Source organism: Lithobates pipiens, unplaced genomic scaffold (assembly GCF_037356315.1).
Source record: "Lithobates pipiens isolate NorthernLeopardFrog02 unplaced genomic scaffold, aLitPip1_a1.2 Scaffold_28, whole genome shotgun sequence".
Lineage (NCBI taxonomy): Eukaryota > Metazoa > Chordata > Amphibia > Anura > Ranidae > Lithobates > Lithobates pipiens.
This window is the reverse complement of record NW_027507789.1, coordinates 193,925,479-193,947,853: the sequence shown is the minus strand read 5'-3', so window position 1 is coordinate 193,947,853 and position 22,375 is coordinate 193,925,479. Positions and strand designations below refer to the sequence as shown.

At 45.0% G+C, this 22,375-nt stretch overlaps 1 protein-coding gene across 4 annotated transcripts in view; it reads right to left on the bottom strand.

The window, feature by feature from the left end:
- Positions 1-22,375, bottom strand: part of HNF4A (hepatocyte nuclear factor 4 alpha) — a 199,420-nt gene that overhangs the window by 53,218 nt on the left and 123,827 nt on the right. For 2 of the 4 annotated variants that reach the window (XR_013263594.1, XM_077460218.1), the window contains exon 1: positions 21,183-21,434. The exons of 1 other annotated variant lie outside the window; for it this stretch is intronic. Coding sequence is in view for 2 of the 3 variants with exons in the window: in XM_077460218.1 (XP_077316344.1) it covers positions 21,183-21,309 (127 nt within the window). In the remaining variant the exon portion in view is untranslated. Of the gene's footprint in view, positions 1-21,182; positions 21,435-22,375 lie in introns of those variants that run through there. One more of the 4 variants, XM_077460217.1, reaches the window with a different exon arrangement.

Sequence of the window (22,375 nt, the reverse complement as noted above, 5' to 3'; positions counted from 1 at the left end):
CCCCTCTTTTCCTGCGGCCTGCCAGGTTGCGTGCTCGGATAAAGGGTCTGGTATGGATTTTTAGGGGGAACCCCACGTCAATTTTTTTTTAAATTTGACGCGGGGTTCCCCTTAATATCCATACCAGACCTGAAGGGTCTGGTTATGGATATTTAGGGGGAACCCCACGTCAAATTTTTTCTTAAATTTGAGGCAGGGTTCCCCTTAATATCCATACCAGACCTGAAGGGCCTGGTAATTGAATTTGGGGGACCCCCACGCTTTTTTTTTTATTTATTTATTTATTTTTTTATCAATGACTTTCAATGAGTGTTCTCTGTATTACCGGAGCCGACAATTCATAATAGCTGCGATTTTAAAGGACTTTTTTTCCTGCATAAATGAGACTTTGTGCAGGGACAATTCAAGTCGCGAGTTAAACTGTGGGAGGTACCTGGTAAGCCCCACCCACTGCAGACTGCATGTACAGAACTACAGGAGGGGGCGGAGACAAGACCAGTCTCCCTGTACAAGGAGAGAGAGCAGCAGTGAGCGGTCTTTTTTCAAAAGTGTGTTTGTTTTATTTAACCATTTTTTACACTTTCTTTGTGAAATGGTAGGGGTACTTTTGTACCCCCTTACCATTTCAAACAGGGGGGGGGGCGGGATCTGGGGGTCCCCTTGTTAAAGGGGGCTTCCAGATTCTGATAAGCCCCCCGCCCGCAGACCTCCACAACCACCGGCCAGGGTTGTGGGGATGAGGCCCTTGTCTTCATCAACATGGGGACAAGGTGCTTTGAGGGGTCACAGACCCCCAAAGCATCCTCCCAATGTTGAGGGCATGTGGCCTGGTACGGTTCAGGAGGGAGGGGGGCCGCTCTCTCGTCCCCCCCTCTTTTCCTGCGGCCTGCCAGGTTTCGTGCTCGGATAAAGGGTCTGGTATGGATTTTTAGGGGGAACCCCACGTCAATTTTTTTTTAAATTTGACGCGGGGTTCCCCTTAATATCCATACCAGACCTGAAGGGTCTGGTTATGGATATTTAGGGGGAACCCCACGTCAAATTTTTTCTTAAATTTGAGGCAGGGTTCCCCTTAATATCCATACCAGACCTGAAGGGCCTGGTAATTGAATTTGGGGGACCCCCACGCTTTTTTTTTTTATTTTTTTTTTATTTTTTTTATCAATGACTTTCAATGAGTGTTCTCTGTATTATGGGAGCCGACAATTCATAATAGCTGCGAGTGATTTTAAAGGACTTTTTTTCCTGCATAAATGACACTTTGTGCAGGGACAATTCTAAGCACGGGAAACATGCGCCCCTTCACAGGCATACTATAGACAACCCCCCCCCTACGAAATTTAAAGGAATATTACACTTTTATTGTTTCACTTTAATCATTATTAAAATCACTGCTCCCGAAAAAACGGCCGTTTTTAAAACTTTTTTTTGCATTGATCCATGTCCCCTGGGGCAGGACCCGGGTCCCCAAACACTTTTTAGGACAGTATCTTGCAGAATCTTTTCTCTCTGTCAAATCTTTTTTCTCTGTCGAATATTTTCTCTATATAATCTTGGACTAATAGAGGTAAGGTTAGGCACATTCGAACACAGGTTCTATAGACACAGATTGTTGTCAGAGTCATGTCGAATCTCCTATTCTATATCGAACTGTTGTAACAATGAAAACGAAAATAACGCATTTATTTATGTCGGATCTTTCGTTTTTCGGATTTTGTGCTTTCGTTATCGTTTGTCAAAACGAAAACGAAAATAGCTGAAATTCGGACGAAAATGCATTCGGATGAAAACGAATGCACATGTCTAGTAATCCACACCTCCCATCTTTTAGAGATGGGAATGAGGGACACCTATCAGCAAAAGTATGCAGGCATAGGACACACCCCTTGCCACACCCCCTCAACTGCTTGCCACCCGCCCACCGTCAAATGGCAGCGGGACAGCTCTCGTTCTTTGACAACGTCATATGACGGCGTCCCAGAATGGCCACTCTCGCGTGCCCGCGGGGCGTGCAGCGCGGTGATCGCGGCCGCGCCGCGTTGACACGCCGCAACCCTGATCTCTGTAAAGAGCCGTGTCTCCGCTGCCCATCACTGCTGTTAATCAATGCCCATCAGTGTTGCCCATCAGTGCCATTAATGCCCATCAGTGCCCATCAGTACCGCATATCCATGCCGCCTATCAGTGCCGCCTATTAGTGCCCATCAGTGCCACCTATCAGTGCCCATAAGTGCAGCATATTAGTACCTCCTCACCAGTGCCACCTAATCAGTGTCTATAAGTGCCGCCTCATCAGTGCCCATAAGTGCCGCCTCATCAGTGCCCATAAGTGCCACCTCATCAATGCCCACCAGTTCAGCCTATCAGTGCCCATCAGTGCCGCCTCATCAGTGCACATCAGTGAAGGTGAAAAATTACATGGTTACAAAATTTACTGACAGAAAAAAAGTAAAAAACATTTTTTGCAACATTTTTGGTCTTGTAAAAAATAAAAAACCCGGCAGTGATTAAATACCACCAAAAGAAAGCTCTATTTGTGTGAAGAAAATGATAAAAATGTGTTTGGGTACAGTGTTGCACGACTGCGCAATTGTTATTCAAAGTGTGACAGCGCTGAAAGCTGAAAGATGGCCTGGGCAGGAAGGGGGTGTAAGTGCCCGGTAGGCAAGTGGTTAAAGGAGAATTGTAGAGAAAACAAGATTGGTTCAACCCAAAAGTGATTTTTTTACCACTTCTATTCCTTTATATTGGCTTTTGGAATTTACAAATTATCATGGATAAAAAGTGCATTTTATTTACATCTATATAGATCAGACCAAAATGAGGGACAAATGAGGAGGAATGAGGGACAGAGGGACATTGCTCCACATCAGGGACAGTCCCTCGAAATCCGGGACAGTTGGGAGCTATGGGTGATCTATCCCTTTCCTGCTTATCTAAAATGAAAAAAATTAATAAAACGTGTTTCACTTTAAATACTTTTAGACTTTAATCTGATCTCCAGGCAGATAAAAAGACATTAACACAGCTCCATCAGTAAATGTATGTTTTTGAATACACACAATAAATCTCACCTGGTATCAGCTTCTTCCAGTCCCTGTACAGCAGAGCTCGGAGAGGATGAGGTAGAAGAAGCACAAGGAGCCAATTAAGTGTGCTTCAGCATACCTCCCAACTGTCCCTGATTTCGAGGGACAGTCCCTGATTTAGAACAAGTTCCTCTGTTCCTCTTTCCTTCTCATTTTGTTCTGATCTATATATTTGTATACAAAAAAACACTCTTTATCTTTCCAATAGTGTTTCCCAGTGCTAAATCTTTCATCCAATTTGTAAATTGCTGCATTTGTGACTTTTAAAGCGGGAGTCCGCCGGGACTCCGCGTTTTTTTTTTTTTTTTAAAGTCAGCAGCTACAAATACTGCAGCTGCTGACTTTTAAAATAGTGACACTTACCTGTCCAGCGCGCCCGCGATGTCGGCACCCGAAGCCGATCTGTAGATCGGTTCTCGGGTGCTGCCGCCGCCATCTTGGGTATGGGAATCAGGAAATGGAGCCTTTCGGCTTCATTTCCCGGTTCCCTACTGCGCATGCGCGAGCCGCGCTGCGCAATTAGGACGGTCCCCGCTGCCTCTGGGATCTGTGTGTTTCCCAGCAGGCAGCGGGGCACTTGCGGAAGGGGGCGGGCACTTGCGGAAAGGGGCGTAATCTACGCCCCTTTCCGCAGAGAGCTATCCCGGAAGTGGGTGCAGTTACCTGGATTATCCAGGTAACTGCACCCCCCTCCCCCCTGAAAGGTGCCAATTGTGGCGCCGGAGGGGGGGAGGATTCCGATGAGCGGAAGGTCCATTTTAGGGTGGACCTCCGCTTTAAAAGCCAATATACAGGAATAGTAGTAGTAAAAAAAAAGGACTTGTGGGTTTGACTGTTTTTGTTTGTTTGTTGAATTCTCCTTTAAAAGGGGGGGGGGGGGGCGTGGCTATGCCTACATACTTTTGCTAATAGGTTTCCCTTGTTCCCATCTCAAAAAAATGGGAGGTATGGCTTCAGTGCAGAAAGCATGCTGATAGGAGGAGACAACAAAGTGACAAAGGCATGAGCTCATTGGTGTGGTGTCTTTACCTTCACTGTCCAGTCAGAGGGTGGTGGTGGGGAGGAGACCTGTAAGTGAGCCAATGGCTCCCGCTGCTGACAAAAGACAATCAGGAGTGCGAGTCCCCAGAGAGCCAAGGTTCTCATGGACATTGTGGGATTGAGAGGGGGTTCAAGTAAGTATTAAAGTAATTGTACAGTCTTGTTTTTTTTTTTTAAATCACAAACATGTTATACTTACCTCCTATGTGCAGTTGGATTTGCACAGAGCAGCCGGATCCTCCTCTTCTTGGGTGCCTCTTTGCTGCTCCTGGCCCCTCCCTCCTGATGAGAGCCCCTATAGCCAAGCAGCCTACTATGGGGGCACCAGAGCCACACTGCAGCTACCAGTGTCCATTCAGACATGCAGCTGCCGTTCTGCACCCGCTCCCTCTCTCCCCTGATTGGCTAGCCAACTTTGCTTGACAGTCACAGGAGCCAATGGCGCCACGGCTGTGCCTTTACCAATCAGGAGTAGAGTCCCAGAAGGATGCGGGAATAGTGTACATCGCTGGAGAGAGAGGGGGCACAGGGTAAGTATTAGGGGGTTCTGGGGAAGCTGCTACACACAGAAGTTTTTTTATCTTAATGCATAAAATAAAATAAGATAAAAATCCTTCTGCCTTTACAACCCCTTTAACTGCTTGCCGCCCACCGCCCGTCATATGACGGTGGAGCGGTGCAGCTCTTGTTCTGGACCGCCGTCATATGACGGAGGCTAAGAACGGCCACTCCCGCGCGCCCGCGGGGGCGCGCAGCGCGGCGACCGTGGCCGTGCTGTGTTGCTAGGGCACGGCACGACCCTGATCTGTGGAAAGAGCCGAGTCCTCAGCTCTTTAAACATGTGATTGGCTGTGTCCAATCACAGCCGGTCACATGTAAACAAGGAAGTGCCGGTAATCGGCGCTCCTCGCCTCACACTGACAGAGTGTGTGGTGAGGAGAGCCGATCAGCGGCATCTCCTCCCAGGGGAACATTTAGGAATGTAATCAGGGCACTGATCAGTGCCCTTATTACAATAGTAAAAAAAAAAAGTGTAAAAAAAACAGTGCCCACCAATGCCAACGATCAGTGCCGACCAGTGGCAGCAGTCAGTACCCACCATTGCCCAAAAGTGCCACCAATCAGTGCCCATTAGCGATACCAGTCAATGCTGGCTATCAATGCTGTCCATCAATGCCAGTTACTGCAGTCAATCAATGCCCATCAGTGTCGCCCATCAGTGCCACCCATCAATGCTCATCAGTACTGCCTATCCGTGCCGCCTATCAGTGCACACCCTTTCCTGCCTATTAGTGCCCACTATTGCCACCTATTAGTGCCCACCAGTGCCGCCTAACAGTGCCCACCAGTACCGCCTAACAGTGCCAATCAGTGCCACCTATCAGTGCCCATCATTGCCGCCTATCAGTGCTCATCAGTGCCACCTGTCAGTGCCCATAAGTGCAGCATATTAGTGCTTCCTCATCAATGCCACCTAATCAGTGCCAGTAAGTGCCGCCTCATCAGTGCCCATAAGTGCCACCTCATCAATGACCACCAGTTCAGCCTATCCGTGCCCATCAGCGCACATCAGTGAAAGCGAAAAATTACTTAGTTACAAAATTTACTGGCAGAAAAAAAGTGAAAAACATTTTTTTTTCAAATTTTTTTTTTTTTGTAAAAAATAAAAAACCTGGCAGTGATTAAATACCACCAACAGAAAGTTCTATTTGTGTGAATAAAATGATAAAAAAAATGTGTTTGGGTACAGTGTAGCTTGACCACGCAATTGTCATTCAAAGTGTGACAACGCTGAAAGCTGAAAAATGGCCTGGGCAGGAAGGGGGTGAAAGTGCCCGGTAGGCATGTGGTTAAGGGGGCTGTGGACACCAGAATGGGTGTCTTCATTTGAAGATGTTCCCTCTTGCTCTGGTGACAACAGCAAAATGTGGCATTTGCTACCACTTACTTTCTCTGTGACAAGGATAAACAGAGAGGGTGATTTGTTCCAGCAGGGACACAGGCATCACTAAAAACCTGACAGGGGATCAAATCCTTCTTTACTCCATCCACACCAGCAAAAAAATGTTAATCGAGGATACAAAAAAGAAAAGTTTTGGCCTAAAATGTTACTAAACCCAGGAGCCTGCATTCACTATATCTGGTCTCCTACAGTACACAGAACATGGAAATACAATTATTTTAGTAAACATAAACTGCTAAATACCTTTTCTCATCAACAGTATATAGCAGTCTTGTGATTTCTATCGCTGCTGGTTAAAGCTTGTAGGAGGAGTTTTTATTCTACTATGACTGTCCTATGAGGCTGCAGGACCCCTGACCCTCTGTCTGGACAGTGCCGATTGGCCCTGTGCTGATCACATGCACCCTCCCAAGAAAAAAAAAAAAACTCTTGCAATACACACCAAACTAGTGAGGAACAATGACTTTTCCAGCATGATGGAGCACCTTGCCATAAGGCAAAAGTCATAACTAAGTGGCTTGGGGAACAAAATGTTGAAATTTTGGGTCCAACAGCCTTTTTACACAATGCGACGGATTAACCCCTTAGGTTCCACGGTGAGTATAACAAGCATACTTTACTGCATATACAAACTGATTTTACTGTTGTGGGTTTAGTAACACTCTTAAAGTGGCTTTCTACTTAAAGGGTCATCATGCTACAATACGACTGTACAATTTTGATACAGTTTTCTTTAGATGAGGCTTGTCAGGGGATCTAACCCTTCTTTACTCTACAAGAAACTAAAAACGAAGTCTGGTTGAATTTTTCACCAAAACTTGGTGAGGAATCTTCTGCATGGAATGCTCTCACCGCTCTGGGGTCTCTTTTATGATGACTAAAGGGTGCCATTCCGGCCACAGGATATATCCTCACATGACAAGGCTGCGGTTTACTATAGATAGGGCATGTTTGCCTTGTGTTGTTTGCTGTAGAAGGAGGACACAGGGAGGTGTTAGATGTAGACATTCTTCAGCTAAGTGGTTTACACATGTAGAGTGGTCCTCTCAGAGATAACCCAGCTATGCCGCCACTTTCAGTAAAAGTTATATGTTGAAAAGTCTTCCCTTGAAATACCCTGATTTGTTATAGTGGCCAAATGTACCAAAAACCCATCTTTTCCTCAGAGCAAGAGCCTTTCCTATCTTCTGTTGGCATCCTTATTGATTGCTTATGGGTATTTCTTCATGCGGAGGTCCAACACAAAGCTCTCTGCACATGTTAATTTTGATGCAATCTGTTGTAAAACTATGTAGCACCCTCTAGTGTGCTAGAATAGGTGTACATATTGTAGTTAGCTGTAGTGTAGTTAAATTTGGCTTTGGTTGAGAGCAAGGCCTGGGTTGAATCTGGGTCAGGGTAGAGTGACTTAGGGATGCTAAATGATTCAGAAAGCAGCATCTCTGGTGACTTCCCCTACTTTCTGGAACCACAAGGGAAGCTTCCAGAAGTAGAGGGTGGAGTCTATGAGTGAGCTGCTTGGGGTATTGATGAGGGTCCCAGCCAAAACCCAGTCAAATGGGCTGGCAGGGGGCAGGCCCCCTCATAAACACTCATGAGTCAGTGGAAGATTGAGAAGGAGTGCTGAGGAGGCTGTCACCCTCGTCTGGGGGGGGGGGGGGGGTGGCTGACCTAGGGCCTGGGGTTTGGGTGCTGGACAGACCCTCTGAAACACAGAGGAATGCTTCTTGGAGTCACGGGAGCAAGGAGAGGACTGAGGAAGCAGGTCAGCATGTCCATAAGTTCTCCTGAGATGTCAGCTGGGTGGGCTGGTGAGTGATCAATCTGGGAGAACTGTGGAGAAGTAGCCAAGAGGGCTAGTAAAAGGGGCAGCTGCAGCCAGGTACGTTGGCAGTGCCAGAAGAGGTGGTGCGGGCATCAGTAGCCATAATTATGCTGGACACTACAATTTTGCTTCACACTTAAAGTGGTTGTAAACTCTCTAAAAAAAAACAAAAAAAAAAAAAAAAAACACAACTTGCAAGACAAAGGCATAATGAGCTAGTATGCATCACATACTAGCTCATTATGAAATACTTACCTTAGAATTAAGCTGTTGCAGCGGTCCCCGTACACACGTGACATGTCTCCCGGGGTTATTTCTGGGTTTGCGGGCTCTGGCACTGTGATTGGCCAGAGCTGCGATGACGTTACCTCTGTCACAGCACAGCTACTAAAGAAACGGCAGAAGCGAGCCGTCTCTTCAGTGCGCATGTGCCGATGACGTTGGCACATGCAGATATCGTGAATATCTCCTAAACGGTGCAAGTATAGGAGATATTCAGGGTACCTACAGGTAAGCCTTATTATTAAGGCTTACCTGTAGGTAAAAGTTGTAGTAAAGGATTTACAACCATTTTAAAGCGGGAGTCCACCGGGACTCCGCGTTTTTTTTTTTTTTAAAAGCCAGCAGCTACAAATACTGCAGCTGCTGACTTTTAAAATAGTGACACTTACCTGTCCAGCGCGCCCGCGATGTCGGCACCCGAAGCCGATCTCTAGGTCGCCTGTCGGGTCCTGCCGCCGCCATCTTGGGTATGGGAATCAGGAAATGGAGCCTTTCGGCTTCATTTTCCGGTTCCCTACTGCGCATGCGCGAATCGCGCTGCGCAATAAGGACGCTCCCCGCTGCCTCTGGGATCTGTGTGTTTCCCAGCAGGCAGCGGGGCACTTGCGGGAAGGGGCGGGCACTTGCGGAAAGGGGCGTACGTTACGCCCCTTTCCGCAGAGAGCTATCCCGGAAGTGGGTGCAGTTACCTGGATTATCCAGGTAACTGCACCCCCCTCCCCCCTGAAAGGTGCCGATCGTGGCACCGGAGGGGGGGAGGGTTCCGATGAGCGGAGGTCCACTTTAGGGTGGACCTCCGCTTTAAGGGGGCCTCGAAGTCCTGCTTATAATAGGCTTTTGCTCTAAATCTGTGCTTTGTCAAACCTACAAACACTACCAGACAAAATTCTGCAAGCAAGTCTGATGGGGGAAGAGGAGTGTATATAGACTGTATATAGGGGACGTTGTCCCTTAAAGTGGAGTTCCACCCATTTAAAAGTCGGCAGCTACAAAAAGGTGTAACTGCTGACTTTTAATAAAGGAAAAGCCGCCTCCGCCAGGAAAAGACAGTGATTATTACTAGTGGCTAGAGCAGCTGCTTGCAATAATCTGAAGCAAATCCGGAAGGTTGGTTTGATCAGGGGCGGACTTACCATTTGGGCACTCGGGCACTGCCCGAGGGCCCCATGCCACTAAGGGGCCCCATCAGGGTTGCCAGCCTGAATAAAACCAGGGACAGTATGTAAAAATCTGTGTTTTTAAAAAAATCCCAAAATTATAGCTGCCCCGCCTCTCCAGTACCTTTTCAGTGTGTGTATGTGTATTCTGTGTGTGTATACTGTGTGTGTATATTGTGTGTGTGTGTGTGTGTGTATACTGTATGTTTGTGTGTGTATACTGTGTGGCCCCATAATCTATTGCCTGGGGGCCCCATAATCTCCTATTGCCTGGGGGCCCCATAATCTCCTATTGCCCGGGGGCCCCATAATCTTCTCCGATTGCCCGGGGGCCCCATGAGTTGTTAGTCCGCCCCTGGGTTTGATCAACTTGGTACATTCAGCCTGCCCATTAATGATTCGAATCTCGAATCGCCTTAGACATTAGTTCACAAATTAGACAAACACACTTCATTTTGTTCGTCTTTTTTTTTCCGATAATTTACCCATCAAGGGGCATACAGTGGTTTCTGTTTCTCAACACTCTGTACATCAAGAAGCTCCAACACGCAAGCTTCCAAGTGTCCAATGGAATGAGCCCTAAAATGATAGAAACTAAGGCAGACAGTGTTTCTTATGCCGTGTACACGTGATCGAATTGTACCACATTACGCCGGACAATTCGATCGTGTGTGGGCTCCAGTGGACTTTTTCATTGTCTGGCGGACTTAGAAAGTAGTTTTGACTCAAAATTTGTCCGCCGGACTTGGCTTTCAGCGGACAATCCGTTCGTCAGTATGCTAGTCCGGCGGACAAAGAATGACGCATGCTCAGAAGCAAGTACGAGAAGGAAGCTATTGGCTACTGGCTATTGAACTTCCTTTTTCTAGTCCCGTCGTACGTGCTGTATGTCATCGCGTTAGAAATTGCCGGACTTTTGGAGTGTCCGTGTGTGGCCAAGTCCGTTCCTTATAAAGTCCGGCGGATTGTTTGCCCGACCAATTCCGCACGACAATTTGATCGTGTGTACGCGGCATTAGGTTTTCAAGCAGGGATGCCCTTCGATATAAGCAGACTAAGGGCACAGATTGATGAAGGTTCCCTCACGACCACTGTAGGTGCCCAAATAATACGCAGTGATTCCAAATAAAAAAAAAAAAAAATCACATTAGCAATCATATTCCAGCAGTCATGGAGCCCATTGGTCCAAATCATGGGATTGTGCTACCAGCTTAAAGCGGGAGTCCGCCGGGAGTTCCGCCGTTTTTTTTTTTTTTTTTAAAGCCAGCAGCTACAAATACTGCAGCTGCTGACTTTTAAAATAGTGACACTTACCCGCCCAGCGCGCCCACGATGTCGGCACCCGAAGCCGATCTCTCGATCGTCTCTCGGGTGCTGCCGCCGCCATCTTGGGTATGGGAGTCAGGAAGTGGAGCCTTTTGGCTTCATTTCCCGGTTCCCTACTGTGCATGCGCGAGTCGCGCTGCACAATAAGGATGGTCCCCGCTGTCTCTGGGATCCGTGTGTTTCCCAGCAGGCAGCGGGGGGACTTTCGGAAAGGGGCGTAGATTCTGTGGAAAGGGGCGTACCTTCTGCAGAATCTACGCCGGAAGTGGGTGCAGATACCTGTACTGTACAGGTACCTGCACCCCCCTCCCCCCTGAAAGGTGCCAATTGTGGCGCCGGAGGGGGGGAGGATTCCAATGAGCGGAAGGTCCACTTTAGGGTGGACCTCCGCTTTAACACTGGAATAAGTTGATAAGCAAAGCTTATCCAGGTCCATCTGTCATTTTTACAGGCCAGAGAGCATCTAATTGACTGTAGGGAAGTGGGGGAAGTTCTAGGAAAAAATACATTGATATGAATGTGATCTATCCCATCTCATTCAGTGAGCGGATTTCAGCCATAGATTGGACACCGGCCGGGGTTGAGTTACTAAGGCTTAGTCCACACTGATGTGACAATCGCTCCGACTTTGAAGCACTTGTCACATCAGAAGTCGGACCCCATTTAGTACAATAGAACCGTTCTAATCGGTGCAACTTGAGTCACTTTGATTTAGAAAAAGGATCCTGCACTACTTTTGGTCTGACTTTGGTACGATTTGCATTAACTTCTGTTAAAGAAGTCACACGCAAGTCGTGCCGAAGTCGCGCTGGTGTCTGATTTTAAGGTCGTGCAGAAGTTGCGCAACTTTGAAGTCACGGACAGTGTGAACCCGGGCTAAAACTGGAGAGTGTGAATCTGGTGCAGCTGTGCATGGCAGCCAATCAGCTTCTAACTTCAGCTTGTTGAGTTTTTTATGTTTCATTTTAGCTATGTCCCATAGAAATTAGAGGAAATCCCTGCAAATTAAGGGAATCCCTTGGGGGGGCCCCCCCAGATCACCAGAACTAGTGTCCATATAGGAAAGATTTCCCCTTTATTACTTTTCTGGGGACAATCCAAAATTTGGAATTTTCTTTTACTTTCAATGATAATCAGGGCTGGACTGGGACAGAAATTTGGCCCTGGATTTCATCCAGACCGGCCCACTTACATTTTGAGTGTCCCATCACCAGCCCCCTTACATCAGTGTGTCCTATCAGCACCCCCTTACACCAGAGTGTCCCATGGGCAGCCCCCTTACATAAGAGTGTCCCATCAGCACCCCCTTACATCAGAGTGTCCCATCAGCACCCCCTTACAAATCAAGTGTCCCATCAGCACCCCCTTACATCAGAGTGTCCCATCAGCAGCCCCTTTACATCAGAGTGTCCCATCACCAGCCCCCTTACATCAGAGTGGCCCATCACCAGCCCCCTTAAATCAGAGTGGCCCACTGAGCCATCGGCCCACCGGGAAACTCCCGGTAGTCCCGATGGCCAGTACATGCCTGATGATAATGGTACACAGGACAAATAGAGAGGGTGAGTCTCCCCAAACGGAGGGTACAGACAGCAATAAAAACCTAATAGGGGTTCTAATCCTTCTCCACTCTATCCAACATTTTTAAAAAAGTTTTGCCTTTTGCTATACTAATATACTATTTAGCTAATATATTTAACCAATTCACATCCCATCTATTGTCAAATGATGTCCGCAGGAGCGATCTCCCATCCTGGGAAGGCGTTATATAACGTCCTGGGCTTCCCAGCTGTATAGGGGGAGGCTCGCACGTCCGCCGGGCACCCGCGATTGCCAGTAACAGAGCCTGGACATGGATCTGTGTTTACACACACACATGGCCTGTCATGGGAGTGAAGACCGATCATGTGTTCCCAGTACAGAGGAACACTGATTAGTCTCCTCCCCTTGTGAGTCCCCTCCCCCCACAGTTAGAATCACTCCCTAGGTAACACAGTTAACCCCTTGATTGCCCCTTAGTGTAAACCCCTTCTCTGCCAGGGACATTTATACAGTAATCAGTGCATTTTTATAGCACTGATCGCTGTATAAATAGGAATGGTCCAAAAATAGTGTCAAAAATGTCCGATGTGTCCTCATTACTAGTAAAAAAATATATAATAATAATAAAAAATGCCATAAATCTATCCCTTATTTTGTAGAAGCTATAACTTTTGCGCAAACCAATCAATATACACTTATTGCGATAGTTTTTTTACCAAAAATATGTAGAAGAATACATATCGGCCTAAATTGAGGAAAAATTATTATATATATTTTTTTACATTGGGATATTTATTATAGCAAAAAGTAAAAAAAATTGTGTTTTTTTTCAAACTTGTCACTCTTCTTTTGTGTATAGCACAAGAAATAAAAACAGCAGAGGTGATCAAATACCACCAAAAGAAAGCTCTATTTGTGGGAAAAAAATGATAAAAATGAAATTTGTCTACAGTGTTGCATGACTGCGCAATTGTCATTCAAAATGCGACAGATCTTGAAAACTGAAAATTGGCCTGGAAAGGAAGGGGGTGAAAATGCCCTAGATTGATGTGGTCAAAAAAAAAACTGGAAGCTGATTGATTTCTATGCAGAACTGCACCAGAGCTTGCAATCTGGAGTATTAGTAAATCAACCCCACTGTCTCTGTCTCGGGAGAATTTTTTTCCACTGGTCCAATCAACAGTGGAATTCATATGGTGGTACACATGGGATCCTGTAAATGCGGGGTACACAGGCGGCTGCATCCAGGATGGGCACCGGTAACCTCTCATTCTGGAAGCAACCCCTGTCTACATGTTTCCTTATTGAGACAGGTTTGGTAAAGGGGTTGTAAACCCTCAAGGTTTTTCACCTCAATGCATTCTATGCATTAGGGTGAAAACCCTTTTGTGGTGCAGCAGCCCCCCCCCCCGTTTACTTAACAGAACCCGATCGTTCCAGTGATGGGGACGAGCAGAGCAGCTCCAGCCGCTGTCGCCAGTCATCATTAGCTGGATTGAAAGCAGCAGGAGCATTGGCTCCCACTGCTGTCAATCAAAGTCAGTGACATGGGGGGGGGGCGGAGCTGAGTCCTGCTGTCTTTGTCAATGGACGCAGCAGTAGGGCACGGGAGTGCACCCACGCGGGTACCCCCGGGGAACGTGGCTCTCCGTGGGGACACTTGAGAACAGGAGGAGCCAGGAGCTCCACCGGGGGACCCCAGAAGAGGAGGATAGGGGCCACTGACATGTTTGCCCAACTACGACACCACCTGCCTGGGGTTTGTATGTTCTCCCTGTGCCTGCATGGGTTTCCTCCGGGCACTCCGGTTTCCTCCCACACTCCAAAAGACATGCTGGTAGGTTAATTGGATCCTGTCTAAATTGGCCCTACTATGTATGAATGTGAGTTAGGGACTTTAGATTGTAAGCTCCTTGAGGGTAGGGACTGATTTGAATGTATAATATATATATATATATATATATATATATATATATATATACAGGGCTGGACTGGGACAAAAATTTGGCCCTGGACTTCATCCAGACCGGCCCACTCCAATTTTGCAAACACGCACAAAAACAGTATGCTGCGCACTTGCACGAGAGTGACGTCATCACGGCCCGGCTAGACACATAGCAGGAGTATGCAAACTCAGAAGCCGACAGCACACTGCTGGTGATCTTTTATTTTCCAGCCCCCCCCCCCCCCTCTACCCCCTGGTGTCCCCTTGTCACCTGCCCGAAGTCTGGCTCTGCATTATATATTTTAAAATAAACAACTAATGCGCACACTTATTTTTGATCAACCGCAGTAATGAGAAGCTGCCAACATCAAACAGGTTTAGGCCCCTTTCACACGGGACGGATCAGTAATGATCCGCCCCGTTATGATCCGCTCGCTCAGCGGGGATCGCTCCGTTGTCCCCGCTAAGCCGGCTGCGGACAGGGCGGTCTCCGCACACTGTGCGGAGACCACCCTGTCAGCTCTCCGCTCTCCTCTAAGGGGATCGGATGCGTACGGACCGTCTGTCCGTCCTAATCCGATCCGCTCTGCAGACGGATAGAAAAATAGGATCTTCCTCCGTCTGCAGAATCGGACTGTTGCGATGGCGGAGGAAATCGGGTGTCTGCGGATGCTCATCCGCATACACCCGCTATCCCATAGGGATGTATGTATGTCCGTATTTCATCCGCAAACGGATGGATAAAATACGGACATATCATCCGCATGTGTGAAAGGGGCCTAACACAAACCCACAGATAAATTGAATATATAGCAAAGGATGTGATGCTAACCAAAATAACATTAAAAAAAAATCCATTTGGTGCAAATAATGATTCAAATAATACAAAAAATCCAAAATAGCTAAAAGTACATCAAACGTGTCAATTAATATTGAAATGTGCATAAAAAAAATTTTCAGCAAAAAATTCATATATAAACCATTCATTATAATTAAAACCATTTTATCCAAACTATGTCCTTGGTATTAAGGTGCAAAAAGAGTGCAAAAAAAAGGGGGGTTTTTAATAAGCATTTTTTATATATGATTTTTTTGCTGAAAATATTTTTATGCACATTTTAATATTAATTGACAGTTTTGGTGAACTTTTAGCTATGTTGGATTTTGCATATTATTTTAACCATTATTTTCACCAAATTGATTTTTTATGTTATTTTATTTAGCACCACATCATATATATATATATATATATATATATATATATATATATATACAGTGGTGTGAAAAAGTGTTTGCCCCCCTTCCTCATTTCCTGTTCCTTTGCATGTTTGTCACACTTAAGTGTTTCGGAACATCAAACCAATTTAAACAATAGTCAAGGACAACACAAGTAAACACAAAATGCAATTTGTAAATGAAGGTGTTTATTATTAAAGGTGAAAAAAAATCCAAACCATCATGGCCCTGTGTGAAAAAGTGATTGCCCCCCTTGTTAAAACATACTATAACTGTGGTTGTCCACACCTGAGTTCAATTTCTCTAGCCACACCCAGGCCTGATTATTGCCACACCTGTTCACAATCAAGGCATCACTTAAATAGGAGCTGCTTGACACAGTAAGGTCCACCAGAAGATCCTTAAAAGCTACACATCATGCCGAGACCCAAAGAAATTCAGGAACAATTGAGAAAGAAAGTAATTGAGATCTATCAGTCTGGAAAGGGTTATAAAGCCATTTCCAAAGCTTTGGGAATCCAGCGAACCACAGTGAGAGCCATTATCCACAAATGGCGAAGACATGGAACAGTGGTGAACCTTCCCAGGAGTGGCCGGCCGCCCAAAATTACCCCAAGAGCGCAGCGACGACTCATCCAAGAGGTCACAAAAGACCCCACAACAACGTCCAAGGAACTGCAGGCCTCACTTGCCTCAGTTAAGGTCAGCGTTCATGCCTCCACCATCAGGAAAAGACTGGGCAAAAATGGCCTGCATGGCAGAGTTCCAAGGAGAAAACCACTGCTGAGCAAAAAGAACATCAAAGCTCGTCTCAATTTCTCCACAACACATCTTGATGATCCCCAAGACTTTTGGGACAACATTCTGTGGACCGATGAGACAAAAGTGGAACTCTTTGGAAGGTGTGTGTCCAAGTATATCTGGCGTAGAAGGAACACTGCATTTCATAAAAAGAACATTATACCAACAGTAAAATATGGTGGTGGTAGTGTGATGGTCTGGGGCTGTTTTGCTGCTTCAGGACCTGGAAGACTTGCCGTGATAAACGGAACTATGAATTCTGCTGTCTACCAAGAGATCCTGAAGGAGAATGTCCGACCATCTGTTCGTGTACTCAAGCTGAAACGAACTTGGGTTCTGCAGCAGGACAATGATCCTAAACACACCAGCAAGTCCACCACCGAATGGCTGAAGAAAAACAAAATGAAGACTTTGGAGAGTCCTGACCTGAATCCTATTGAGATGTTGTGGTATGACCTTAAAAAGGCCGTTCATGCTCGAAAACCCTCTAATGTAACTGAATTAGGACAATTCTGCAAAGATGAATGGGCCAAAATTCCTCCAGGACGCTGTAAAAGCCTCATTGCACGTTATCGCAAACGCTTGGTTGCAGTTGTTGCTGCTAAGGGTGGCCAAACCAGTTATTAGGTTTAGGGGGCAATCACTTTTTCACACAGGGCCATGATGGTTTGGATTTTTTTTCACCTTTAATAATAAACACCTTCATTTACAAATTGCATTTTGTGTTTACTTGTGTTGTCCTTGACTATTGTTTAAATTGGTTTGATGTTCCGAAACACTTAAGTGTGACAAACATGCAAAGGAACAGGAAATGAGGAAGGGGGCAAACACTTTTTCACACCACTGTATATATATATATATATATATAGAGAGAGAGAGAATATGGCTATATATATATATATATATATATATATATATATATATATATATATATATATATATAGCTGTATATAGAATATGGCTGTGTGTATGATATATATATATATATATATATATATATATATATATATATATCATACACACAGCCATATTCTATATACAGCTATATATATATATATATATATATATATATATATATATATATATATATATATATAAAATATATAGCCATGTGCTATACACAGTATTCAATGGGCCGGCCGGTTACCTGGATGGGTTCCTGCAGCACCGCCATCCTCCAGGCTCCCTCGTCTGCTCCGGGGACTTCTCTGCCTGACGGCTGCTCTCACGGCGGCCCCCGGCTCATTTAAACTCACAGCGTCCGTTACCGCGGGGGCCGCCGGAGATAGCCGAGTTTTGTTCGCTGAAAAGCGCTGTCGGAGAGGAGCAGGGCGGGGGAAGCCGAGCGGTGGCGGAAAAGGACGACTGTGGGCCGGAGGTGGCCGAAGATGTGTGCAATACTATTGTTGTGAGAGCGCCGAGTGGGGGCGGAAAGAGACGAAGTGCGCGGCGCTGCGCTCAGAAGTACAGCGGTGCTCAAATAAATGGCTGTGCGAGTAGCGCAGCCATTCATTTGGCTAGGCTGTCACTGAAACCGGCCCACTGAGCCATCGGCCCACCGGGAATCTCCCGGTAGTCCCGATGGCCAGTACATGCCTGTATATATATATATATATATATATATATATATATATGTAAAGCGCTGCATAAATTGACGGCGGTACTGTGCAAGTACCTGAAATAATAATAATGTTTGTTATAAAATAAATAAAAATGAATAAATAACCTTTACAACCCCTTTAAAACTAGCAACCATTTATCATACATTTCATCAAAACGCAAAAATATATAATGAATAAATAAATAGCTTTAATAGATCCAACAATCAATGTCTTCAGAACAACATAGGAGAGGCAATAACAGTGGATTCCGAATCCCCCAGCACCATCCATCACTACATCCTCAGCATGTCACCCTGTTACACACTTCCTGTCCCAGGGTGACAACTCTCACTCACTCTATTGTATTTATAAGGACAGGTGTTGTCACCTTAGAACAAGAAGTGTTTTAGGACTACAGAAGACTCCCAATTCTCTTTGACATAACATTGGGGGGGGGGGGGGGGAGGGTTTCTGTTGCCCACAGAAAGAACTGGGAACAATGATAACTAATAAGAGTACACACATGATTTCTGCCGGAATCAACAGATACTTTTTGTACTTCAAACTAGTAAAACAAAAACACTTTAACCGATTCAGCCCCGGAAGATTTGACCCCCTTCCTGACCAGAGTCCTTTTTGCGATTCGGCACTGCACCGATTTAATTGACAATTGCGCGGTCGTGCGACGTGGCTCCCTAACAAGATAGACGTCCTTTTTTCCCCACAAATAGAGCTTTCTTTTGGTGGTATTTGATCACCTCTGCGGTTTTTATTTTTCGCAGTATAAACAAAAAAAGAGCGACAATTTTGAAAAAAAAGCAATATTTTTTACTTTTTGCTATAATAAATATCCCCCAAAAATATATAAAAAAACGAATTTCTTCCACAGTTTAGGCCGATATGTATTCTTCTACATATCATTGCTATAAAAAAATCGCAATAAGCGCATATTGATTGGTTTAGTTATATCAAAATAGGGGATAGTTTTATGGCATTTTTATTATTCATTTTTTGTTATCAGTAATGGCGGCGATCTCTGATTTTTATCATGACTACGACATTATGGCGGACACATCGGACACTTTCGACACTATTTTGGGACCATTGTCATTTATACAGCGAGGGTGCGATGAAGGGGTTAAGGGTGTCCTAGGGAGTGATTCTAACTGTGGGGGGGGGTGGGTTTCCACTCACATGACAGCGATCACTGCTCCTGATGACAGGGAGGAGTAGATCTCTGTCATGTCACTGGGCAGAACGGGGAAATGCCTTGTTTACATAGCAGCATATGAGGTCAGGCAATCAACAAGTATTAACCCTAGTTGACTTTTTACTCCTGACATTCAAACTGAAGTGCCAGACACAGTCAGTAAAATGGGTTGCCACCTCATTCCTTTAAACCCGAACACATATTAATTACACAAGTTCTGTGGTTGATTAAGGTGATAATTAAACTCACTTGGTGCCTTATCTGCATTTAATTAACCTCAGAACCCGTGTAATTCATATGTGTTCGGGTTTAAAGGGATGAGGTGGCAACTATAATATGACCTGGTATCAGCCCTTTGTAGTCCTGTATGAGAGTGTGAGAGAAAGCAACAGCATAAAGAGCAAAATCATTTCATATACTGAAGACTCATGCTGATAGGAGGAGCCTGTCCACTAGCATAATGCGTGTCAAACTCAGTGGTCAGAGACTTAAATAGACTCTACCTGACCCAAGATGGCCACCAGAGTTATAGATCACTAGCCAAGTGACCAAGAAAATCATAAAGAAACATGACTTCTCCCAAATTCCTATCCCATCTGCATCGCCGCTGTGGGTGAGTACCACCTACAATGGAGAATATAGACTGTACCTACCTACATGCTGCTTCTCCTTCCCCTGTCCAATCACAGGCTGGGCAGGTAAAGGGCAACTAGGGATCAGACATTGCAGAAGGAATGATGCTGACCATGGCAGGAAGCGGGCATCTCTGAACTGAAGATGAACGCTGCAGCAAATGCTTGTTTTATTCATTTATCTTTTAATGAACTATTCATTTTCATATTGTTTCTTTAAATTGAAATGAGTCATTTGGGTAAGAAATCACAGCACATAGTTCTGATATGTGAAAAGGTGATAGTATAGAGATTGTACAATCAGGTTGTAGTGTGTATAGAATGCTTTAGGTGACGCTGCAAGGTTATAGAAATTGCTGACCAGTTGTGACTAAATAAATATCTGATCAATAATGAACCACGACATCATGTCCAAGGAGAAGGAAACTGTGAGACAAGCATCTGGACAATGATACACAATGATCTAATGACTGTGTAGTCACCTCTCCGTACAATGATACACAATGATACATAAAGATACAATGACAGTGTAGTCATCTCTCAGTACAATGATATACAATGATACACAATGATCTAATGACTGTGTAGTCATCTCTCCGTACAATGATACACAATGGTACATAATGATACAATGACAGTGTAGTCATCTCTCAGTACAGTAATACACAATGATCTACAATGATACACAATGATATGATGACAGTGTAGTCACCACAGTACAATGATATACAATGATACACAATGATGTAATGACAGTGTAGTCACTTCTCCGTACAATGATACACATTGATATACAATGATATGATGACAGTGTAGTCACTTCTCAGTACAATTATACACAATAATACACAATGATCTAATGACAGTGTAGTCACCTCTCAGTACAATGATACACAATTGTATACAATGATCTGATGACAGTGTAGTCACCTCTCAGTACAATGATACACAATTATATACAATAATACACAATGATCTGATGACAGTGTAGTCACGTCTCAGTACAATGATACACAATGATACACAATGATCTAATGACAGTGTAGTCACCTCTCCGTATAATGATACACAATAATACGATGACAGTGTAGTCACCTCTCCGTATAATGATACACAATAATACGATGACAGTGTAGTCACCTCTCCGTATAATGATACACAATAATACGATGACAGTGTAGTCACCTCTCAGTAAAATGATACACAATAAATGATCTAATGACAGTGTAGTCACCTCTTAGTACAATGATACACAATGATACAAAATGATCTGATGACAGTGTAGTCACATCTCAGTACAATGATACACAATAATACACAATGATTAATGACAGTGTAGTCACCTCTCCGTACAATAATACACAATCATATACAATGATACACAATGATCTGATGACAGTGTAGTCACCTCTCCGTACAATGATACACAATCATATACAATGATACACAATGATCTGATGGCAGTGTAGTCACGTATCCCTGGTCACTCATCATATTCTCTAGAATTGCCCCCATGATGCCCCCGGTCTTACCATTCCCTATGGTCAGCACTTGCATATTCTCGAACTCCAGAGTGGTATAAGCGGGGTCCAGAGCCTCGGTGTAATCTGCCATTTCCATATCTATTAAAGGTTTGGAATCTCTCATTATCATCAGCATAGAGCGGCTGTCCTCCAGCAGGTGACCACTCCGGGGTTGTTGGCCTCTGAAGCTGTGCTACATGGACTCCAGCTGTCTCTCCACCAATGGCCTTACATTGCAGTGAAGGTAGCACTCTACATGGGTCTACCTGAGTAAGGAAGCCTATAGCTGGCTTTGGGTGGAGTTCAGGGTTAATGTTTAATCATACTCTGGCTATACACTGTATACCCCCCTCCTCCTCCTCTACAGATACACAGCTTACTGAGACTTTCATTGACAAGCCTGGCTACTACGGCTGCATTGACACCTAATATTCCTGTCTGTAAATGGATTTTTTTTATAGCAATCTAAAGTCGGAATGACAGGAAAATGTACTCGCCTTTTTAGCAAACAGCTAACGCCACTTAAATATGCAAACCCAAGCACTAAAATGTCATCTCAGATTTAACACGTTGAAGTTTTAAAAAAGTTTGCAGCTTTAAGACAAATAATACCTGGTGATCCTGCCATAAATGTCCTTCTTCAGGTACTTCCTTTTATAGGATGACAACACTCTGTCCCTGTCTCCCCATTGTGCTCATGCGTTGTCATACTGTCACATGGGCCTCTCATGGAGACTACAAGTGGCTGGTTTAGCAGAGATTATGTAGGCATGGTTCAATGTTGTCACCATAAGAATACCCGACCCCAGAGGTGGACTGACAACTCATGGAGCCCCCTGGGCAATAGGAGATTATGGGGCCCCCAGGCAATCAAACATTATGGGGCCACACAGTATACACACACACAGTATACACACACACACACACACAGTATACAATCACACAGTATACACAGACATGTTTCTATTGGCTGAGAAGGTACTGGAGAGGTGGGGCAGCTATAATCTTGGGATTTTTAGACCAAAGGGATGTCGGCAAGGGACATTTCAGAGACAGATGTAAAAAAAAAACACAGATTTTTACATACTTCCCATGGTTTTACTATGGCTGGCAACCTTTATGGGGCCCCCTAGTGGCACGGAGCCAGAGGGACCCTTCATGGCTTTGGTATGGAACCTCATCACACATGGCCCTGGGTCTAG